The sequence below is a fragment of the Strix aluco genome, chromosome 3, assembly GCF_031877795.1.
Source record: "Strix aluco isolate bStrAlu1 chromosome 3, bStrAlu1.hap1, whole genome shotgun sequence".
In the NCBI taxonomy this organism is placed as follows: domain Eukaryota; kingdom Metazoa; phylum Chordata; class Aves; order Strigiformes; family Strigidae; genus Strix; species Strix aluco.
Genome location: NC_133933.1, coordinates 23,574,060 through 23,595,084, shown reverse-complemented (window position 1 = coordinate 23,595,084; position 21,025 = coordinate 23,574,060). Strand labels below are relative to the sequence as shown.

Sequence of the window (21,025 nt, the reverse complement as noted above, 5' to 3'; positions counted from 1 at the left end):
ATGTCTCACAGGTAATAACTGCAGCGTGGGGATAATGGCAACAGCCCAAAGTTTTAAGTGACAAGCAGGCACTGACTGTCGAGCGGTGGCAGTCTGACAATGCAGAAAGGTATTCACCAACTCAAACTAAAGCTGTCAGCAAGTTCAGGCAGGTATTTCTAACAGAATTGAGTTCCGGAGCTAAAACCCCCTGTATAACATGGTTTTTAATCCAAAGGAGTGAGATCCCTTGCTGACTGAGCAAAGTTGGTCATCTGGTTGGTGTTTTTTATAAAGCAGGGAGACCTAAGAAACAGCATGGCTGGGTACTGGGTGTCATCTTCTCAAGCCATTTGTGTCCGAAGTACTCTCTGAAGTTAGGCCAAGGTAAAAGCAATGGAAAGCTAACCCTGTGGCATCAGCACACATTCTGTTCCACAGCAGTATAGGCTGGTTCCCTTCTCAACAGACAAGGTGAGAAGCCCCTGTTTGCCAGGGCTGGGCTGGGACCTCACTGCTGGCCCAGCTGCTGTGGATTAAGCACTCTGGGGCTGTCAGTGGCATGTGCTTTCAGCTGCGGTAGGGAAATGACTGACTGCCACCTCTGTTGTGAGATTTGTGTGTCTGAGAACCTTTCATGTGTTGGAAGAGTCCCTGTCAGAGGATGTGAACAGACCATTCTGGTTGCAAGGAGCTGCATCTTAGCCTGTGTCTCTGTCCCCCATTTTAGATGCTGGGCTTTAAATGAGCTTTTAGAGGAGGGGTGTGTGGCTCAGGTGTGTCCTGGTTCATTGCCAGGCTGTGTTTTGGGGGTCAGTGGATGTTCAGCTGGAAGGTGTTTTTATCTTACTCTGTGCAACCAGGTCATCTAGTCTCAACACTGCCCTCTCCCGTTCTGCCCCGCAGTACCCCGGAGTCGCCCAGAGCATCAACAGTGATGTTAACAACCTGATGACTGTCCTGAGCATGAGCAATATTCTTCCTGAAGGTAAAAATATGGAGAGCCTTGGCAGGCCCTGTGTTCCTGCTGGCACATGTCAAGTTCTGCCAACCCCTTTCAAGCAGCATATAGCATACTTTTCTCCATAGACTGGAGGGAGGAAACAGCCTCAAGGAAACAGTGAAAAGGACTTTAGAATTGCCAAGTCTGCCCAGGAGCAGATCTTCTGCCGAAAGTGGAAGAGATAGTAGATGTGGGCAGTGGGTGGCAGGGCCAACTTGGGGAGCCATGCTCTGCTCCTCATTCCTGCTGCAGACCTGCCAGCAAAGCACTGGCACTACCCACTCAGTGGGGTGGGAAGTGCACCCGTGTTGGTTCTTCCTGGCCATGAGTAATGTGCCCTTGTCCTGTGAGCTCTTTATAGTGAAGGACCTATGGGACTCTTGGCAGAGTATAAAGTGTTTGGGTATACTCACTTTTGATGGCTTTCTAGGCATGAAGCGTCGGCAGGTTAGGTAGTCTTGCTTTGTCCCTGTTATTTTCTGGTACATTTAGCAGAACTCATTCTTCTCTGTGTATCCTGTAGTCCTCCATGTCTGCCATTCTCTGCTCTTCTCAGTCATTCTCTGTTCTTCCCAGTCAGAGTTGTAGAGAGGTGGAGAACTCTTAAGACGTGGAGCTTGCCTAGTGTCCCAGCACACAGATAAGTCCCTTTTCCCACAGGGAATGCAGGACTTACTACTTTTTTTTTCCAAATTATCTGCCTGCAGCAGCTGTAAATCTTAGTGGGACTGTACAAATACGGCTTTAAAATCAGGCTGGGTGCTGACCAAACCTGGGACTGTTCTCTGTGATGGCTGGGCAGGGCCCTGCAGAGGCTGCTGCAGTCCTGGCCGTGTCTGGCCCAAGGAGTAGATAGGTTTTACAGCTCCAAGACTGAGAAGACCAGACTTGGCAACTCAGGCCCTGGCTGCATGCTGCTGCAGTTCACTGTCTTAGTCATGCTGGCTGTTTCTGCCTGGCAGTGCCTGCTCCCAGTTGTAGGCAGATATGGTTTGGAGCCTTTTTTGCTGCTTTTGCCCAGGCTGGTGTTTGGTGCTTCCACTGCTTGGTGTGTGTCTCTGCAGAGCCGTGCCAATACCAAGAGCTGACAGCTTGGGCTTTGGGGTGAGAGCTGGGGGAGGATGGAACCCTACTGTACAAGCGCAGTGTGGATCTACCTTCCTTTAGGAGTAGCTGCACAGCCTTGGCCTGTGATTACCCACAGAACCTGTATCTAGTTGGAAATATGCTTTGGGTCTCTGAGCTGAAGAGTACAAGAGGCCTCAGTTGGCTGGATAGCAAGTTGCTCCTCAGCTGCAGCTCTGGAAAGCTTAGCCTGAGAGGCTCCTTTTTTCTAAGCCTACTTTCTTTTCTGCTGTTTGACTTTCAGGTTTATTCCCTGAGCATTTGATTGAAGTCCTGAGCAGAGAGCTGGCCCTGGAGTGTGACTACCAGAGAGAAGCTGCCTGTGCAAGGAAATTCCAGTATGTTCACACCATTGCTTCAATCCCACCCATCTGTGTGTGTGTGCAATGCAGGAGAGGTGGCTTAACTTGAGGGACGGTGGGGAGATGAATGCCATGCCCTGGGATGCAGCATAGGTGAAGGGTGTGTGTTTGTAGCCTGAGCTGTTGGCTAGAATTATCACCTTGTCTCAGCCGGGTGTGTTTTCAGTCAGCTGAACTGTGATGCTAATGTTGAAGCATGGGGATGAGGCAGGTGGCTGCTATCCTCTCTCCTTTAGTGTGAGTCTGTTTTACCCCATAGGAAGGTGCTGCAGTAACTCTTGAGGCCAGGTTGCAGTGCTGTTCTGTGTACTCTCATGGCAGCCTCTTGTAAGCTACTCCTATCCTTTGGTCTAGGAGGTTTTTCAGTTCAGCCCTCTTACAGCATTTACCACCATCAGCACTGCCTGCTCCCTTGTTTTGCCTTAGCAGCAGGGACTGGGTTGTTTTTACACAAAAGCAGGATGAGGGAGAGCTGCCGGAGGCTGCATGCCCCTCCTGTCCCTCTGCAGAACTGCCCCTGTGGCACTGCTCCCCTTGGAAAAGGCCTGTTCCTTCCGTGTGTGTAGTCTGGCCCTGAAGTGGGTGAGCAAAGGAGCCCAGTGCCCTTTAATGTACCAGCCTGGAGCCCTCCTAATGTCTCTGCTCTGGCAGGAGATGTGACCGCAGGAGCCAGCAGCAGCTGTAAGTCACTGGCATGGTTTCTGGTGACCTGATCCCTACTGTAACTGCTGAGGAAAACGGCTCCTGGCAGCCACAGCCAGGGTGTGGGGAGAGGTGGTGTGAAGGGGCTGTGTGCTGTGCGAGGTGCTGCGGAGGGCTCCTAACCTTTTCCTCTCCTTTCTCCATCCCCTAGGGAGCTGCTGAAAGACCACCCCTTCTTTTACGTCCCAAGAGTAGTGGATGAGCTGTGCAGCAAGCATGTCCTGACCACAGAGCTGGTGTCCGGCTTCCCCTTGGATCAAGCTGTAGGGCTGAGCCAGGAGATTCGAAATGAGGTACTGTGGGGGGGTGGCCTCCCCTCACTCAGCACAGTGTGCTCGGCCTGCCTGGTGACTGGCAGACCAGGGGATGCTTTGTGGAAGGGCAAACCCTGAGCAGTGCAAAGCAGGGCTGGAGTTGGGGACTGCCTGCAGCCTCTTGGAAGAATTCTGTGTCATGAATTTGGCAGCGATGTTGGAGTCTCCCCAGGTCTTGCAGGTGCCAGTATTCAGCAGGGAGGGGGTGAATGGCAAGGGTGGCTGAAGGGGAGGTAGCCCAGCTGTGTAACTCCTAGATGCCCTATTTCTGATGACCTTATGTCTGGGAGGGATTGTCAGCTAGGAGAGAGGGGTCTTGTTTTGCAGCTGCTCTTTTGGGAAGGAGTGCAGAATCATCTCAGTGCAAGTGGCTGGGTGTCATCCCCTCCTGCGGGACTGACCCGTGCTGCACAGGGCTGCTGGAAAAGTACGTCTCGATAAACAGGAGGGGGGATGTGGAGATGGGTAGGCGTTGGTGCTGAATATAGCAAGGGATTGGAGTGCTGTGGTGGGACAAGCAGCTGCTCTAGTAGCAGAAATAACTGTCCTGGTATTTGGATTTTTCTTTTTTTTTTTTTGTCTTGGTGCGAGCTGTCAGCTGTTAGCAGGTCACTGGGGAAGAGGGCAGAGTATGTTCCTCTAGATAAACAGATCTGTGTCACACTGGGCTTGAAGCTATGCCAGAGCTGGCTGCCTGTGACCCCTGCACTGTCTGTTCTTAGGGCTTGTCCCCTCTGATGAGCCGCTGTATCATCAGGGCTGCTTTTAAAAGGCTGTGAGGTGGGGTGTCGCTGCAGGAGCTCTTCTTTCCTATAAGCGACTGGCCTGGCTGACCCACAGCCTTCTGACCCAAATGGCAGTGTTGTGTAGCAAGGTCTGGCTTGTGTTTGGTACTCTCCTCCCTCCCTCTTGGATATGGTGTTTCACTTGGCTTTGCAGAAGCTGAACAGAGGCAGGATGAGGTTGGCAGTTCTGCTGAACAGGCTCCAGCTTAAGTATCCTCACAGAAAAGCTCTGCTGTAGTATGTAATTCAGTAGTGAGCTCGTCAGAGCCTGCTACCCTTGCTTCCCCCATGCCTGTCAGTCCCAAGGTGTAGGTCTGCTGCTCCTCCCTCAAGCTGGGTCAGTCCTGAGCCCAGCAGAAGACTTGGCTGAGCAGTACATGGTGGGGGTGTGTATCTAGTGAAGACCCCTTTCAGTAATGGTTTGGTCCTAGCTCTGTACATTGTTTGGCAGCTTTACAGGAATAGATTCTCCTCTTCAGCTTCTTCGGGCCTTTAACTTAAAATGCCCTGGAACTACATCTCATTTCCCCTGAACTGCACTGGCTTCATTTTGGCCAGGGTCCTGCAGGACTTCCCACCAGGGTAGGCTATAGTGCTCTGCTGGCTTCCCCCACTTCTGCTTCTGGATCTCTCTTTGCACTGTGAAGATGTTCCTTTGCTCTCGGAGCAACAACCTAGTGTGTAGTTAAAGCTGGGAAGGTAAAAAGCAGGACCAGGACAAAAGTGACACATGCAGTTGGATGATCCCTGGAGCCTGTTCTCAGCTGCCAGATACGGGGTATCTGCCTCTCTGGAGGCACATCCAGGGGCTGATATGAACTACAGCTCAGGCTGATGTAAAACTTGCATGGCACCTGTGCTGTCTGCTAAGGATGTCCCATGGCTGGTGTGGGCTTGGAGTTGCTGAGATGTGCTCCCTCACCTCTTCAGGAGTTTTGCTGCATGGAGCAGATCATTCCTGCCAGGGTGGTGATGTGTTCTGTGTTTGCTAATGCCCACTGTAAATTACAGTGTGAGTAGGGCTTGCTGCCCTCCTGACTTGCTGCTTTCTCTTCTTGCTTTTCAAGATCTGTCACAACATCCTGGTCCTGTGTCTGCGGGAGCTGTTTGAGTTCAGGTACATGCAGACTGATCCAAACTGGTCAAACTTCTTCTATGACCCACAGTTGCACAAGGTAAGCCCATGCAGCTGCTCTTCTGCCTGTACAAGAGCTGGTTTTCACCAGTGCTTGATTATTCCCCACTCCCAGAGCCCTTACTGAGATTCCCCCACTTTAATGAGCCCTTACTGAAATTCCCTCAGATTCCTGTCTTTGAGCCTTGGGCAGGCAGGACAGTGAAACCTGTCCCTCTGCCACTTGTCCTCTCTTGGTCTGGGTAGGAGAGCAGGGCTCCCATAACCCTGGCTGGCTGCTTGTCTTTGGCCTTAGTTCCAGTCACAGCTACTTCCTTAGCCTTGGGGGCTGTCTTGAAGCTGGTCAGTGGGAAGTTGCAGCTGGCACTGCTCTACCAGGGCACACCCGAGCTAAGGACTCTTTAGCTGAATGCTCTGGTCTTATGCTGTGCTGAAGATAAGGGGAGCAATTGCAGATGTCCTGCTTGTTGGGTTTGGCTGCTTGCTTGTGCCCTGCAGGTCAGATGGAATTGCTTGTTCATCCCTGAGGTCTGTAGTGGAAAGTGTTGGGAAAAGGTTTTGTGCTGCTCTGTCTGCACCCAGAGAGTCTGAGTGGAGCATCATCAGCTGAGCGGGTGTGACTGTGAGCATAGGCCGTACCTCCTCTGCCATGGACTAGTGCAAATGTTTGTGCTGCTGTCAGGGAATAAAGGAGTTAGGGGGAAGCTGAGCTGCAGTGGAAAGGCTCTCCAGCCAGCTGAGCTTCCTGAAGACATCAGGGGTTGTCTTAAGGTCAGGCTTTACTTGAGTGGTTGGCAGTGTAATACAGATGGGTTTGTCCATTTCCAGGTGGCCCTGCTGGACTTTGGAGCAACACGAGGGTTCGATGAGAAGTTCACAGATGTCTACATAGAGGTGAGGACTTGCACTGTGTTCTGGAGTGCTGCACTGGGGGGCTTAAGGGTATTTGCAAAATTGTGCTTCTCTTAGCTGTATCACTTTGTACTTGAATCCACTTTGGGTGTAGAGGGAAGCAGGGCTGGAGGCAAGAGAGATGTCTGTTGCTGTTTCATCCCTTACCATAGCCTTCTGCATGTCTGCTGCAAGCCTCTGGTGATCTGAGTTTGGATGTTTAAATTGTGTGACAAACGCAGAGAACTAATGTTGCTTACCGGGAGACTCAGGCAGCAGAGCCCATCGGAGCACTCAGAGTTCAGTGATTCTGATGTGAGGGTATGTGGGAATTGCTTGTCCTGGTCACTGTCTCTGGCTTGCTTACAGACTGATAAATGTGTGTGAAGTCGTATGTGCTTCCTTCGTGATCACCGTGTTCTGCACTTGATAAATCGAGCTGCAGGGGCCAGCAAATGTCACCTAAAGCTGGCTCTACTGTTTTGTTGGGGGATGACTGATTGGTTTGTGAAGGTTTTTTGATGTCCCTTATGTTCTCTGGGCTATGTGTAGCCCTACTGGGAAGAGCTTTGGAAAGCCAGCAGCTGTATCTTTTTGCCAGTAGCTCTTAAACTGGCCAACATGAAGATGAGGGCAGAGGCAAGGAAGTGAGTGGGCAGCATGTGTACCTGTAGCCTACGTAGCAGTCCTGTACTGAAAACACTTTTCAGTCATCCCCAAGCTCTCCTCAAAGTGTTCCTCCTATTCAGGTAATCAAGGCAGCTGCTGACATGGACAGAGAGAGAGTACTGAAGAAGTCCATTGAAATGAAATTCCTCACTGGCTATGAAGTCAAGGTATGGAGCAGAAGGGTCTGCTTTTAGTGGTGGTCACTGATAAGTTTGTTGTGGGTCTGTGGACTTCCCCAGATTTCTTGATGCGGTAAAAGCCAGTGTCAGTCCGAAAGCCCTGATGATGAGGGAGGAGGGCAAAAAAAAGGTTGTGGCTTTTGTTCTTTTGCTTCCTTTTGAGAGTGGTAATGATGATACAGCTAGCCCCACCACCACTGTCCTTCCTGCTCTCCCCCAGCAAGACCCTGCAGGTGGTGATGAGTGCTGAAATTTCATGACTGGGCAGATGGTCTTCTGGAAGGTTTAGTTGCCCAAAACTGTATTAACCAAATATTTATCAGTCTGGGGGCTGGAAGCTACTTTATTGTGGGTATGGCTAGGTATTTCTTCTGAGCTGCTGCTGTTGGCACATTTCTCCTTTTCCTCCCTGGTGATTAAAATGGCTGGTGATGTTATTTATGCCTCTTTCCTTTCGGGCAGGAAATGGAAGATGCCCACTTAAATGCTGTCCTCATCCTGGGAGAGGCTTTTGCATCTGAGGAACCTTTTGATTTCGGCAACCAAAGCACCACTGAAAAGATCCATGGTTTAATCCCAGTCATGCTGAAGCATCGGCTTGTCCCTCCGCCAGAGGAGACCTACTCTCTTCATCGGAAGATGGGAGGTTCTTTCCTTATCTGCACCAAACTGAAGGCCAAAATTCCCTGCAAAAACATGTTCCAAGAGGCATATAGCAAATATTGGAGCAGTAGAGGCAAGAAGCCAGAGGAGTAGTAAGAATGAACTAACATGTCTTGTTCTGAGGGCACAGTTCATCTGAGCCTTGCAGAGAGCATTCTAGTCTCCCATGTGTTGCACCCCAGCTCTCCATCCTCTTGAGATGCAGCAGCCTGTGCCCTGGAAGCCACGTGTGCGTTTCACAAGGACAAAGCTGTTCTTTCATGCTGTGTCTGTCCTACACTGACTGCCAGTACAGTCTGCAGCTTGCAGGAAACTATCTTCTTGAGTGCTTCTGTACTGTTTCAAGGCACCAGCTGACTACCTTGAATGCATTTTTAACACTGTGATGGTGGCTGCATATTGATTGGGTTTTATAATGAGTAGAGGAAGGAAGACAAGAGCAGAACTTAATACTGAAACCTGTTTGTAATTCTCAAAAAATTGTTTTTTAAAAACCTTCCCTCGTTCATGCCAAGGTGGAATTTGAGTAATTTTCATACTGTGAATTATAGAATAAAATACCAAGGTGTATGTACCCTACCACAGACACATTCACCACCTCCCCCCATTTTTGTAAGTCACGTGGTGGCAGTCTAAGAACCCTCCTGGATTTTCCTGACATTGATTTAATGGAAGCAGGGGGTGTGTGTGTGTACATAGGATGAAGTTTTGTGCTTTCTGCCTCTCTTTGGCTTGCAAGCTGAACATAGGAAATATTTTAAAAATCTGAGAATTGAATGCCAATCTCTTAAATACACATGTACACTCACACAACCCATCTTAGTTCTGGGAGTCAAATATGTAATCAACAGCTATATCTGAGCACAAATAGTGGGATTCTTCACTGTCTGGTAGGTATCAGCTTTCCTGAGGGCGAGTTAGGTAAGCCTCAACTCTGACACCAATTGCTTGCTGGACTCCTAACCAAGAACCTAGTGTGTCTGTCTGTTTTCCTGTATTACGCAGAACTTAGGGCAAGGCAGACAAACACCTAATGTCTCTCATGAGCATTTCAAGCTTTTGCTGAAATGTCACACATGTAAAACCAGACGCACAGTTTTAAACTATTGGAGTCAAGCTAGGAAATTTACTTTCTTAGACTTTTTGTACAAAGCCTGTACCTGTACAACTTCGTGATTTCAATAAAAAAGAGCTTGTGCGGTGGGCCTTCTGCCTGCAGTTTTTTCATCTTCTGGTGTGTAATGAAGAGCCAAGTGAATCATGTCCTGTTCTGTGGGATAAAGAGGAGTTGAGCAGGAGGAGAAGCTTCAACGTGTCCTCTTGTTGCAGTTGTTTGTTGTTTGCTCGAAGAATTGCTACTACCCTTGTAAAGCCATCTATGTATGGCCTGTTTATTCATCATCTTTCCATTGCAGCTGTGTCACTAGTGCTAACGGTGATGGTGACAAGCTTACCAGGAGCCAGAAGGACATCAGCCTGAACATCTGTCTGGCCATGAAAATCCCTGGTAATTGACTTCTCTTCTTGTTTTCCTTTGTTTTAATCACTGTTATGAGTCTCCTGGACACAAGTCTTTTTGCCTTTCTTCCACTTGTGAATAAAGGGTGGCTGTTGGAACTGGTGCTTACCTGGTGCTAGAAAAAGCAGATGTCCTTACCTGGCAAGTGCCAGATATTTAGCAGCAAGCTCAGCTGGTCCTACTCAGTTAAGGCAGCCCAGGAATGCAGAGGTTGTATGATCTTAAACTTCAGTATGTAAGAAATCCTGACTGCTGACATTTCCAGAGGTAAAGACACAGGTAAGTGAATAAATGGTCTCTCTCAGGAGGGACCTCTGAGAAATAGGAAAACAGGTTATTGTATTACCTTTATTCCAAGATCATAAACATATAAACTACTTCATTTAAGACTTAGTTGAAAAAGATGCAGTGCTGTTTAGTTCAACTAAAAGCACTGGTCAGGTTATTCCTAACCCTTTGAGAACAGTGAACTCTGCTGTTCAGTGAAGTAATAGTTTTGCATTAAGCTGTTTAACTTTGTACACTGATAGAGTAACTTTCCTTATTGTTTTGGGTTTTGATAGACATCGTTTAGTTTTTTTTCCTTTGGACCTAGACCTTGCAGCTGTAAAAACAGTGGAATTGTTGGAGATGTTGAATGCTTATGTTAAAGGTTAAAAAGCAAAGTATAAAAAGCTGACAAGGGAATTGGATTAGGTAAACTTCAGAACAGAATTTCTGAAATGGAACATTCAGAGGCAGAGAACCTGCAAAGAAGGCAAAATAACTCAAGAGTGTTACAGTTCACTACTTTCCCAGTAAGCACAGCTAGGTGAGATTGGTATGTGCTGGTTCATGGGACCACAGATCTTTTGTATACCATGCTGGGGCATCAGTGTTTTAACTTTCAGCAAACACTTCCTTTCAGAGAGAGTGTGTTTAAGAATAGCATCGAGCTGAACAATGGAGTTTGCATTTGCCTAAAGAGTAGCAACTAGCAGAAGGTATGGTGTTTCTTTATTAGGAGATTTAATTAGAGCTCTCAGTCCCTAATTCTCCTGGCCACCTGTGCATGTTTTAAAAGCATTAATTTCTATAATTTTGTCCAGACTTGTGACATGAATTGCACAGCTGTGACAAAATGATGAACTAGAAACACTGTTCTGGCTTCAAGTCAAAAGTCATGACACTTTACAGTGAGGAAGAACACGTGATCACTGCTGCTTGCTCTATACCAGCTAGTGCATTTGCTTGAACTACATATGTATGTTGAGGAGGTGAATGTTTCTGTGCTGCAGCAAGCTTTAAATTCTAGAAAATCCTCTTACAGAAAACAGTGCTTTGTTCTACAGGGCAAGCTGGAAGTTAAATCGACTTCTCTGAAGACAGGGATTTTCCATGCTAAAGAATCAAGATTCAGGCTACATGTGGTAGCATTGCTTTTCCCACCTTCTTTCTTTAGTCAACCTGGCCGCTACCTCAAAACAGAAAATGAATGCTGAGGAGCTGAACAGGAAGTTCACTTTCTGCTTTTCTAATGGCCAAATCCCTTGAAACAGAAGGCCCCTTTCCGAAGACCTTCACCACTGTGATGGTGCAACTGGAACCCTGGGAAGCAGAAATACAGCAGAGGAAATGGTATTTCACAGAGCTACAGCAGCTAGGAAAGACCTGCAGTGGCCTAAATGGGATGAGCCCATGGGCTTAAATTCACATAAGCTAGAGTGGGGGGCTGAGAAAGCAATAATTCTGACTGAAGGAGAGGGACAGGATCAGAAGTTTCTGTGGAGTAAGGGGGCCTGTGGCCATGTATGAAGCGGGAAGCACGCTGACTGTTCCTGGAGGGGATTGCTGGTGATATCTTATGAATGGGACAATGACCAGGCCGGCACTGCTGGCAGCACAGGATCAGTAACAGCATAGTCTGGTATTCCTGCTGCAGGTGGCTGAAGCATGTGCTCAAAGCTAGGACTTCCACTAACAGGGTAACGGAAGATGTCCCAGCAGACAGACTCTGGTATGGAAGAAGTCCCAGACTGACTTGTGAGGAACTGGTGGGTGATGTGAAAGGGTCAGGGCACATGCAAAATTTCACAGGTATTTTGAGATGTACTTAAAGATGTGTGAAAGTCAGTTTGCTGGTAGCTCAGAAATAAGTAAGAATCCAGGCTCTTAACACTAGGACAGCTGAAACATTTGACTAAATGAAGGAGGAGCATCAGAAACAATGACTACAAATATTGATGCAGAACAGATGCCCTAAGAAAAAAGTCAGGAAAAGGGAGGTTGGTGAAGTTTGATATACTCTGAATTTTCAAAAAGGATCTGGTAATTTTTTCTGAAAGGTGTTAGAGCTAAATCCATTTTCTTATACATCCCTTTTCTTACCACTGTGTACTTGTGCAGATGTGTTACAACACACTTCAACACCGTTATTCCCCTTTCCTCCTCAAAGCTTAATGTGGAGAGGTAGGAAAAAAAGACAGAACATCTGCATTTCTAACAGTTCCCTGTTTTATTGCAGTACATCAAAGTAGGTTAATATTAAGTGTGTTACCAACATAAAATATTGGTGGTCAGTCATTTTTACATTGTTGACTTTTCCACCTTAAATATTTCTGTGCAAAAGAATCTACATCATTGTTCTGTAGCAGAGAATCTCTTACAATGTCCCCTACAACAGTGAGGGCATTAAACAAAATAGTGAGAAGAGGCAAAAAGCAGAATCTTTCCCCCACACACACACTTGTCAGCTTTTATACTCTAAAACAAAAAAGTGATTACATCTATGCCATGCAAAACTGTACAATAATATTACAATGAAAAACCTAAAAAACATTTTAAAAATAAATGATATGAAACTGTCATACATAAAAAGGCAGGTATAATTGCTCTGAAATAGCAACACTGGTTTTTTGTGGATTTCTTCCCTGTGGATGAGACTTTCTTAAATGCAGAATGAAAATAGGTTGTACTGAGCTGCGGCTGGAATGAAAGACAGAATTGGAATTTAGACTGGAAAGCCTGCAGCAGAGTGGTTTCTGGGGGTGTCTATCAAATACAGTGTGAACACAAAGCACACAGAAGGGTGCAGTTTGTGTTAGTGCAGAAAGTTGTCCCATTTCCTCCATGGAACTGATTCCTATTAACAAAAAAAAAAACCCCACAGCAGAAGCTACTATGTGCCACTGATTCTCAGACTAAGGCTCAGGAGGTGTGGGTACTTGCACTGCAATATATTTTACCTTTAATGTATGTATTTAAGATGAAACAGTGTGCATAAAACGGAAAAAAACCCTTTCTTCCACCCAAGAGCATGTTTGTCCTGTCATTCAGGGTCTGGCCACGCAAGACAATACGATGCCAGAACCTGTTTCTGTGTTAATGCTCCAGCTGTTTTGTTTTGAAAGGCTGACACCCTCTGTGAACCAGTTAGATGTGGTTAAACTACATTTCTATAAATACGCTCTGCTTTTTGGACTTTTTTGGTATGACAAGACCCTTTAACTTCCCTCTGCCATATACCTGAGAATAACACACCTGGCTTATAATTTTATCAGAATCAAATGAAAGAGATAACATTCCTGACTCAGTTTTGAAACTTGCTAAAATGGGCAAAATGCACATTCATAACAAGCCACAGCAACTACCAGAGAGGAAAAGCAGCAACTACTTCACCACAGCCTCAGGAATGTTGTTTATGTTGTTTTTTTTTTTTTGAAATCACCAGCTGTCTTCTACAGGTCAAAGGCAATAGAGAACAGAGTACTGTAACCCTGCTTTTGGGTTTATGAAATGTGGAAGGAAGCCACATATCTGTGTGCGCACACGTGCAGGGGAAAACTATGTACCAAACCTTTTTCATTCTATAACCTGGAAACCTTAGTAGCTGCCTGAATCTGTTCAGATCCTTTGTTGCCATCAAGAGAAAAAAAAAAATGCAAAACCCCAACAACCCATATGTTTAAGCAGTGTCAAAAATGCAAACACCTTCAGTCTCAGCCAAAAGGAAAAAATCAGCTAGATACATACTGTGTACAGAGAACATATGCTACAGTCAAAAAGTCAATGGGAGATTTTTAAGCTCCCTGAACAAAATGCAGCCCTCTAACTGTGAAGTTGAAGCAATGCTACAGTGCAAAGTAGCAAACATCAAACCTTAAGAGACAACTGTCTTTGAGATACCAGTCAAGAGTCTTACAGTTCAAATGACCAAGTTACTTCTCCTAGCCCAATGAGTATTGAAAAAGCTCAGCTACAGTATGCATGTTTTCAGTGTTCATACCAAGAAAAAAAAAAAAGATGAGTGTGGTTTAAAATTGAGCATATAATCAAATGGTCCCCAAATATATAAAACTATTCAAGTCCTAGGACAATTTTTCTGTTTTCAAATAAGTGATGTGGTCATTTGCTTTTCAACTGAGAGAACAGTTGCTGTTTCTCTTTTGAACAGATGTGTATAAAAATGCACAGTACCAAACTAATGATTAACTATAGTAATCCTAAAGGAGACTGCCAAGGCTTAGAAAGTGTGGTGCACAAACAGTGTAGGCCTGGGGAGCTCTCATCATCCGGAGCTTAGTTTTGTAACACGGCTGACCTACGCTCTGCCTGAAAATGTCAGGTTTTGCTATCAATAGATTGCAGGCACCATAATGGAGTAAATGTAGCAGTTTACTCGATTTAATTGTTTGCTGTGTTGTGGCTCTTTGGGTTCCATTTTCAGATAGAGCATTAGCTCAACTGCAAAAAAAAAAAAAATCCACAAAAAAGATCCTGTGACCCTCTCTCAGGGGACTGTCACACAGGCTGCTCTATCTTAAATGACTGCTGTTTAAATGCCTTCTCTCAACACCAAAATAAGATTAATGTTTAAATACAACATACAGTAAATACAAAACTAGTCTGCAAAGGCTTTGAAAAGTGTGTGGACATGCTTCACCAAAAGGAGGGAATTGTGGGGAAAAAGCAGTGGCTATACTTGAAGCAATACACAGCCTTTAAAAAGAAGCTGATATGGAATTTTAATAATGCCAATAACGCCCTGCCTATCTGTCCCTCAGAAAGACTGAAAACTTTTCTGGGAGGAATTAATTTCGAGTGCTTAGCTGTTTGCTAAAGCTTTTAATAATTAAATACCAGGCTTGCAAAAGTAGTAGCTTTGAAAACAACACAACCAGCTTGCTACTCTGAAAAACCCAAACAGGAGAGAGACAGGCTTTTGATATGACGGTTTCTAAAAAACATTTCTTGAATTCCTGTCCCAAAATAACATTGAATGAGCTTAAACTTGGACAAGCCTCTTGATTCAGAGTGGAAGAGAAATTTTACCTAGGAGACCCAGCATGATTAAATGGATTAGATGATGAGTCTCATTCCCTGTTTCACATTTAGATCATAACTGGAAATTACTGTACATGGTTTGAACTTACCTATAACCTCTATTAGGGAAGACAGAAACTGGAAAAACTGCAAACATCTCTATGTGGGTGAAACACTATATACTGCTGACTGCAAGAATAGGGAATGGTTTAATAAGAGCTGTAACAAGTTTCCGAAACCCACAAAAACCAGTATTCTAAATACAAAAAGCCCTTACATGTTTATGGTCATAGTATAAAGCCAGCAACAATACTACTGAGAAGAGAGGCTCATTTCAACACACTCCCAAATGAAAAACGCATCTGCCTTGCTAACTAAAGAGACGAGACATCTTCCTCTCACCATCCATTTGTACATCAGTCTCTCTCTTTATTCTGTTGACTGTGTGACCAGCTTCAGCTTTTTATTTATTTTTGCAACTTCAGTGGGCTCTGTGTTCCACCGCAATACTTTCTGCCCTCCAGCCTGACCTGCTACTGGAACCAAACAGCAGGTGAGCACATAGAAACAACTGCAAATTGCACAAACCCACAGCGTGGGGAGGGAGGGAGAGGAAAACCAACCTTGCCAGCATGGCAGTTGTGGGTGACTAGGCATCTTTGACTACCACAGTGTGAACAGTGTGAGGTCAGTCTTCAAGGTTCTTTGTTGCTACAGTGACAGCATAGCCACCCGGGGCTAGCTTCGGGCTAAGGGCACTCGTTTGGCTGATGTGTATTAGCAACTAGTATTTGGTAACAACAGTAACAGTTTTCTGGTTAGGGATGGTCAAGGAGATGTGGAAGACTGCTCCCTTCCGAGTTAAACCCGGTCAAAGGCTGACCCAGGGAAACAGTTTTCCTGCTGAATCCTGCTGCATTGAACTCCCTTGCTGCCTTCAGGACCTCTACTGTCGCATGCCGTAAGGTTCCTCAGCCGCACAGCCAGCACACAAGAAACCAGGGCAGCCACCTGGCCGACTGGTGCCCTTGGGTGGCGGGGCAGGCGGTTGCTTTCCAATTGTCATTTTTGCAAAGGATGGGGGTTAACGTGAAAGTAGGAATTACAGCTTCAGTTATGCTACTGCCAGAAGTAAAGCAATGTGAAAGCACTGCAGGGACCTCTCCCGGCAGCGCAGTGAGTGCTACGCAAAAGGCATATCTGTCCTGCAAAAGGTTTTAGGCCAGGCCTCCAAGTCTGTATATTACCGAGCATGAAAACAGGGACAACACAAATCTTAAATTAAAGGCTCTCTTAAATAAGCATCCATCTTCTGCTGCATACACAATGCTTTTTTTCTTTGAATATATACATACGTATTTTACTCTAACATCTGCGTATTTATTTAAACTCTGTACTGTAGTAAAATATGCATCATTTTAATCAATAAGGATTTGCTGGCGACAATCAGATTGACATTCAAACGTGGTGGCTGAAAGCTTTTATGTGCCTCTGACATACTGATCATTCCCCATGCAGGGGAAGGGGTCTCTGTGCTACTTTTGTACAGTACAATGAGCTATTGTATGAAAACAAAATCCCTCTGAATTTTCTCTTGTTGATACTGGTCTGGTCTACTTAAACTACTTTTTGGGAAGTGGAAGGGGGGGTGGGATAAGTATGTCTTTAAAAATGAAGCAGCTGTAACCACAAAAATGAAACCAATACTAATACAAATCTACAGCATCTGATATTTACCAACACCCTAACTTTGCTCGTTTGCTGCTCTCAAATCTGGGGAAGGGAGGGTGAGGCAGTGCTGAACGGTGCTGAAGACAACCAGCTTTTACCTTCCTCTGTACCCCACTCCCAGATCACTTTCAGACAGGGAATGGGGAGGGTTAGGATGATGAAGGTGAGAACTGGAACAAGTGAAGGGGACAGCCATGGGGACAGCAAGCTGCTGTGATGTCAAATCTGAATGCTGAAGCAGTTCATGAGTCCCAACTCACGTGGTCAGAGCTCTCCAGGGAGAGGCTCTTGGTCTTGTGAGGAGAAACCGGGCTGGGAGGGCTGCTGAGGTTGGAGCTGTTTGATGCAGTAGAGTGTCTCGGAGAGTCAGAGTCCTGCAGCCCAAAGATACAGAAGAACACCAGTAAGTAACAGGATAGCAAGTTTGAGAGTGACTGAGGGGGTGTGAGCAACAGGTGACTGGATTCAAAGGCCTCCATGTATTTTGCTTGTGTCCAAAAATACTGAGGAATTTTTTTTTGCTCAGAATATCCTGGTCCAGGGAGACTTTAGAGTAAGCAGTCAGATCACTCTGCTTTCAGCAGGCATAACTGACACTGCCATAAGGACACAGCACCTGTGGGATTCTTGCAGTCTGCATGTTGCGGAGAGCCTCTTGGTGAGCAGAGTGTGAAACTTCAGGTTGCCTGTGAAGCTACAACGGCTCCTGCCTTTTCACAGATTATGATCTGAGATACTCTTGCACTAAACCGAGGAATCTTTATGGTACAGGCTTCATCACAGCTACCTCTTCTGTGTCACTCCCACGATATTAATTTAAAGCGTCCTAATCAAGTTACTGCAGTTGGATCTTCCAGAGTACAGTAGAATGCAACTATGTCTGAGTTTGGGTTGCCTTCCAGCTTCAACTGAAAGCATATACTCAGTACCACGAAAAGCCTGTGTGATCTCTAACTTTCCCACTCTGGTAAGAAAATGGGCTGAGGAAGTTTTGCTGGCCAACTTCAGATTGAAACCTCCCATGTAAAACATCCTTGGTTGGAGGGACTGAGTTTAGAACTGAGCAGGACTGCAGTTCTATCATAATGATAGTCTGTTCTGCACAAAATATAAAGTATTAAATACAGTTTCTGCTCCAAATGAAATTATTATAATTCTTAAATTACCTTGTTAGCTTCAGGCACTCCGAGTACAAAAGGTCTCCTGTAAAACGGTTGCTAAGAAAAGCGCTTAAGAGTCTTTGCAAATAAAGGGCAGGAGTATCACCACTTCAAGCTGTGACAGGTCATTATCAAGCTGTTGCTCTAGTGGGCCAGTATTTTTGGGAGCCTCACTACCCACCTATCTCCAGGTAAGGAGCACAGAGAGAGTTTTCTGCATGTTAAATAACAGGACCAGACACAGTTTGACCAAAGTCTTTTGTCAGGATAGCCTGAAATACAGGAAATCCAAATTTTCATTGTCAATGACTCCTGAACTTGTAGCCAAACCCATGACAAAATTTAACTTCCTCACCTTTATCAACACACTTAAATTTTCTCCTCTTTTTCCTGTCACTCACCTCTCGCTCATAGTCCCTTGTTGGTGCATCGCTGCCTTGGTCCAGGCCACCAGAGGATAAGGAACCGTCCGAGGGCGATGCCATAGGCTGACGCTTTGCTCCATAGCTACCTCCTGAGAATTCCCTCCGCAAAGCACTGCCATTTTGTGCAGATGACCCTAAAACACACAGAGGAATTAAACTGTGTTACAGACACCCACTCGAGGTACTAGAAATTTGTTAGCTGTTTCTCTGGTTAGTTCTGCTTTCCTCCAGCATGTCCCAAGATGCTCAGCTCATCCTTTGCAGGCTGTGTGGGCTTTTATCTTGTCTGCTGCCAGCTGCAGCTCCTCCTAGGGATTCTCTGGTCCCTGCCTTGGCATGTCAGCATTAGCGCACTTGGCCCAGCACAGACACAGTCACTATGTTTCTGCCAAAGACAGCAGTTGCACAAACTGCTGTGGTGGCAGCCTAGTTCCAGTGGCCTCTTTCCCAGGGAGTAGGTGGGTTGTACCGGCAGGTACAGACTACAGCAGACACACACGTTTTCTGCGAGCGAATGGCAATGTGCAACAAACGTGGCGTATGCCACGGGAAGGGAAAAAACCTAGGGATGTTGGGACACCAGACCAGCCTCTACTTTCACACGGTCCATTATTTAGTCACTTGCCTGGTCTCAGCACAGTTCTTGTGCTGACTGGCACACAAAGGCAGCACGGCAGCACTAGGAAAGGTGTTTCCAACGCAGTGCAACTCTTCCATACCAGCAGGCAATTTTCTATTACTTTCTCTTTGCACTAGCAGCAAGAGAGGCCTCGAGAGCTCTACACAGTTCAGCAACAAAGTTAATAACCACGGAACTTGTGAACAACGTGCCACTGATTTAAAACACTGAAGCTGCAGCAGCAAAGTAGTCCCAAGGGTAAGACTGTAATTTTAATTCTAACGTCAGTTTTAAACATTTGACAAATTACAAATGTGGGACTCTCAAATGTGCTAGCTGCTTATTCATGTTCTCCTCTGAAAGCAGGATTAAAATACTGTGCTTACCCTCAACTGGAATACAGTCAGCCGTCACTTCTGAAAATCCTGTCTAGGGGCAGTATGGATAGAAGCAAATGCAGGTAGCCCTTTTCCTAAAATACTTGTGCATAGACCCCAAAGCAACACAGTTCTGTTTGCTTACGTGCTGCTAACCCGCTGCTGGCGCTCATCGATCGTCCTGGCTCTGTGCGGGATTTTGTGATCGATGGGATACTGACAGAGCCACTGAATACGGTCCGACTTTCCTGAGGCCGAAGATTCTGCAATGCAGACACACACAACGACATGTTTACTTATTGACTGCTGGCTCAACCTTGGGCGTTATGAAGTAAGGCCCCAAAATACATTAAAACCCCAACCTTACCAGAGCTGAATTATCTGGGCAGCAAGTCAGCAAAATTTGCAAAATAATATTCTGGAGTTTAGTGCAGAGACTGGAAGCACACGCAACGCAATAGTGAAGTGCTGAATTACATGGACATATGCAGACAACTGAAAGAGTATGTCTAATAATTCACGAATTGCCTTGAAAGGATAGTTTGCAAGCCTAATTAAACTGCTATAGATACATTCAAGTTACACTGCATAATGCATTCTTTCTGAACACAGGCTTCGAAGGATCTTGTTAAAATTTCTCTCTTTGATGCTATCATTTGTGCCATGCATGTGTAACTTTATACAGTAATGATGTTAATCCCTAATGCCTGCACTATGTGGATCAGTCTGTATTTCAATTATTTCTGTAATTCCAAAGGTATTAACAGCATTGCTCCAGACCTACACCAGTTGAGCCAAAGTGAGAATCAGCCTCCTGTTTTCAGCCTGCTCAAAGAGGATGACCAGAGCACGTGTCACTGTTTTTCTACATATTTTGATTATCGCTCCTGTTTTGCATCCTCAGAGTTCCAGTGTGATTTTTCTAAAGTGGTAAGTTGGACTGAAGTGGTCCTTTACCGAGGGAAGAGATAAAACACAGTTTCTCTACTTGGATATAGTAGTTCCTTAAACATAAGTTGTCTTTGAAAGAAGGGAAAAAAAAGTACTTTGAAGTGAGTTCTGGGAGATTTTATTTCTGTTTCTGTTAAGTTACAGCTGACGTTAGGGGAAAAGGCTTCTCAGCTTATTTAGCCTATCTCTCTGTATATGAGCTGGCTTCTCAGCCCAGAGGGACTTTCTACTGCCCACGTGTATCATTTCATCTCTGGCTAAAGATGAGATTTCATCCTGCTCCTAACATGATTTGCACTATTAAATCATTAGCATTAACTAGAATTAGGTTTAGGGAACCTTTACAGGTGCAGAACGTGAAAAGAACTGCAGGTAGTTCTGAGCATTACTTTATTTCCACTTTACAAAACACCCCCTGCAACAACTGTTAATTTCTTCCTATTTATATTTATGTCCCCATCCTCACTCTGAGATAAAGTAGCCACACACAAAACAACAGTTGCAACTGCAATGCCTTTTAAGCTGGGATGTTATGGAAATTTCAGACCAGAACAAAGATTCCACCCCCTCAAGGGTATTCTCAGAGACCCTAAGATACTACCCATTTCTCTATATTTTTAAATAGATAACTAAATAGAGGCTTTGTAATGAACAGATTTTATACAGTTCAGTCTTTATCAGATAATTGTTACCAACCTGCTGTCAAATCATCTTACAAGGATCCTTACGAGTCGTTGCTATAACAGACCCCTTTGCTCCTACAGTCAACCCTCTGCTTCTCATTCTCCCAGTGGGCTAGAAATGACTGATTTTTAACATGCAACAAACAAGAAAGAATTAAAATCCCTCTACCTATTCCCAGATCACTCTCAAACACCAACAAAAGGGAAGCAGAGACCTTACCAATGACAAAGCCCTGTTTAATTCTCCCTTCATCCACTGCTGCACTATTCTCAATGAGGATTTATACCTGAAGGCTTAAAAATAGTCTAAGTAAATTGTGGGATCATACTGCTGTCTCTTGCTTACCTTCCCCCCCCCTTTTTTTTAAATGTGAACAACCAATCTACTTTGGAGTACAAAATACTACATGTCTGCTCCTGTGTCCTTCACCATGCAATAAACAATCTGAGTT

At 45.4% G+C, this 21,025-nt stretch overlaps 2 protein-coding genes across 11 annotated transcripts in view; one reads left to right on the top strand and one right to left on the bottom strand.

Moving 5' to 3' along the window:
• Positions 1 to 9,013, top strand: part of COQ8A (coenzyme Q8A) — a 47,754-nt gene extending 38,741 nt beyond the window's left edge. For all 3 annotated transcript variants that reach the window (XM_074817759.1, XM_074817757.1, XM_074817758.1), the window contains 7 exons: positions 886 to 967; positions 2,352 to 2,445; positions 3,323 to 3,464; positions 5,338 to 5,445; positions 6,234 to 6,299; positions 7,046 to 7,132; positions 7,607 to 9,013. In XM_074817759.1, the coding sequence (XP_074673860.1) occupies positions 886 to 967; positions 2,352 to 2,445; positions 3,323 to 3,464; positions 5,338 to 5,445; positions 6,234 to 6,299; positions 7,046 to 7,132; positions 7,607 to 7,900 (873 nt within the window). In that variant the 3' untranslated portion in view covers positions 7,901 to 9,013. The remainder of the gene's footprint in view (positions 1 to 885; positions 968 to 2,351; positions 2,446 to 3,322; positions 3,465 to 5,337; positions 5,446 to 6,233; positions 6,300 to 7,045; positions 7,133 to 7,606) is intronic.
• Positions 9,014 to 11,801: 2,788 nt separating this feature from the next.
• Positions 11,802 to 21,025, bottom strand: part of CDC42BPA (CDC42 binding protein kinase alpha) — a 191,502-nt gene continuing 182,278 nt past the window's right edge. For all 8 annotated transcript variants that reach the window (XM_074817748.1, XM_074817752.1, XM_074817751.1 and 5 more), the window contains 3 exons: positions 19,085 to 19,202; positions 17,920 to 18,077; positions 11,802 to 16,732 (listed from right to left, as the gene is read on the bottom strand). In XM_074817748.1, coding sequence (XP_074673849.1) covers positions 16,601 to 16,732; positions 17,920 to 18,077; positions 19,085 to 19,202 — 408 coding nt within the window. In that variant the 3' untranslated portion in view covers positions 11,802 to 16,600. The remainder of the gene's footprint in view (positions 16,733 to 17,919; positions 18,078 to 19,084; positions 19,203 to 21,025) is intronic.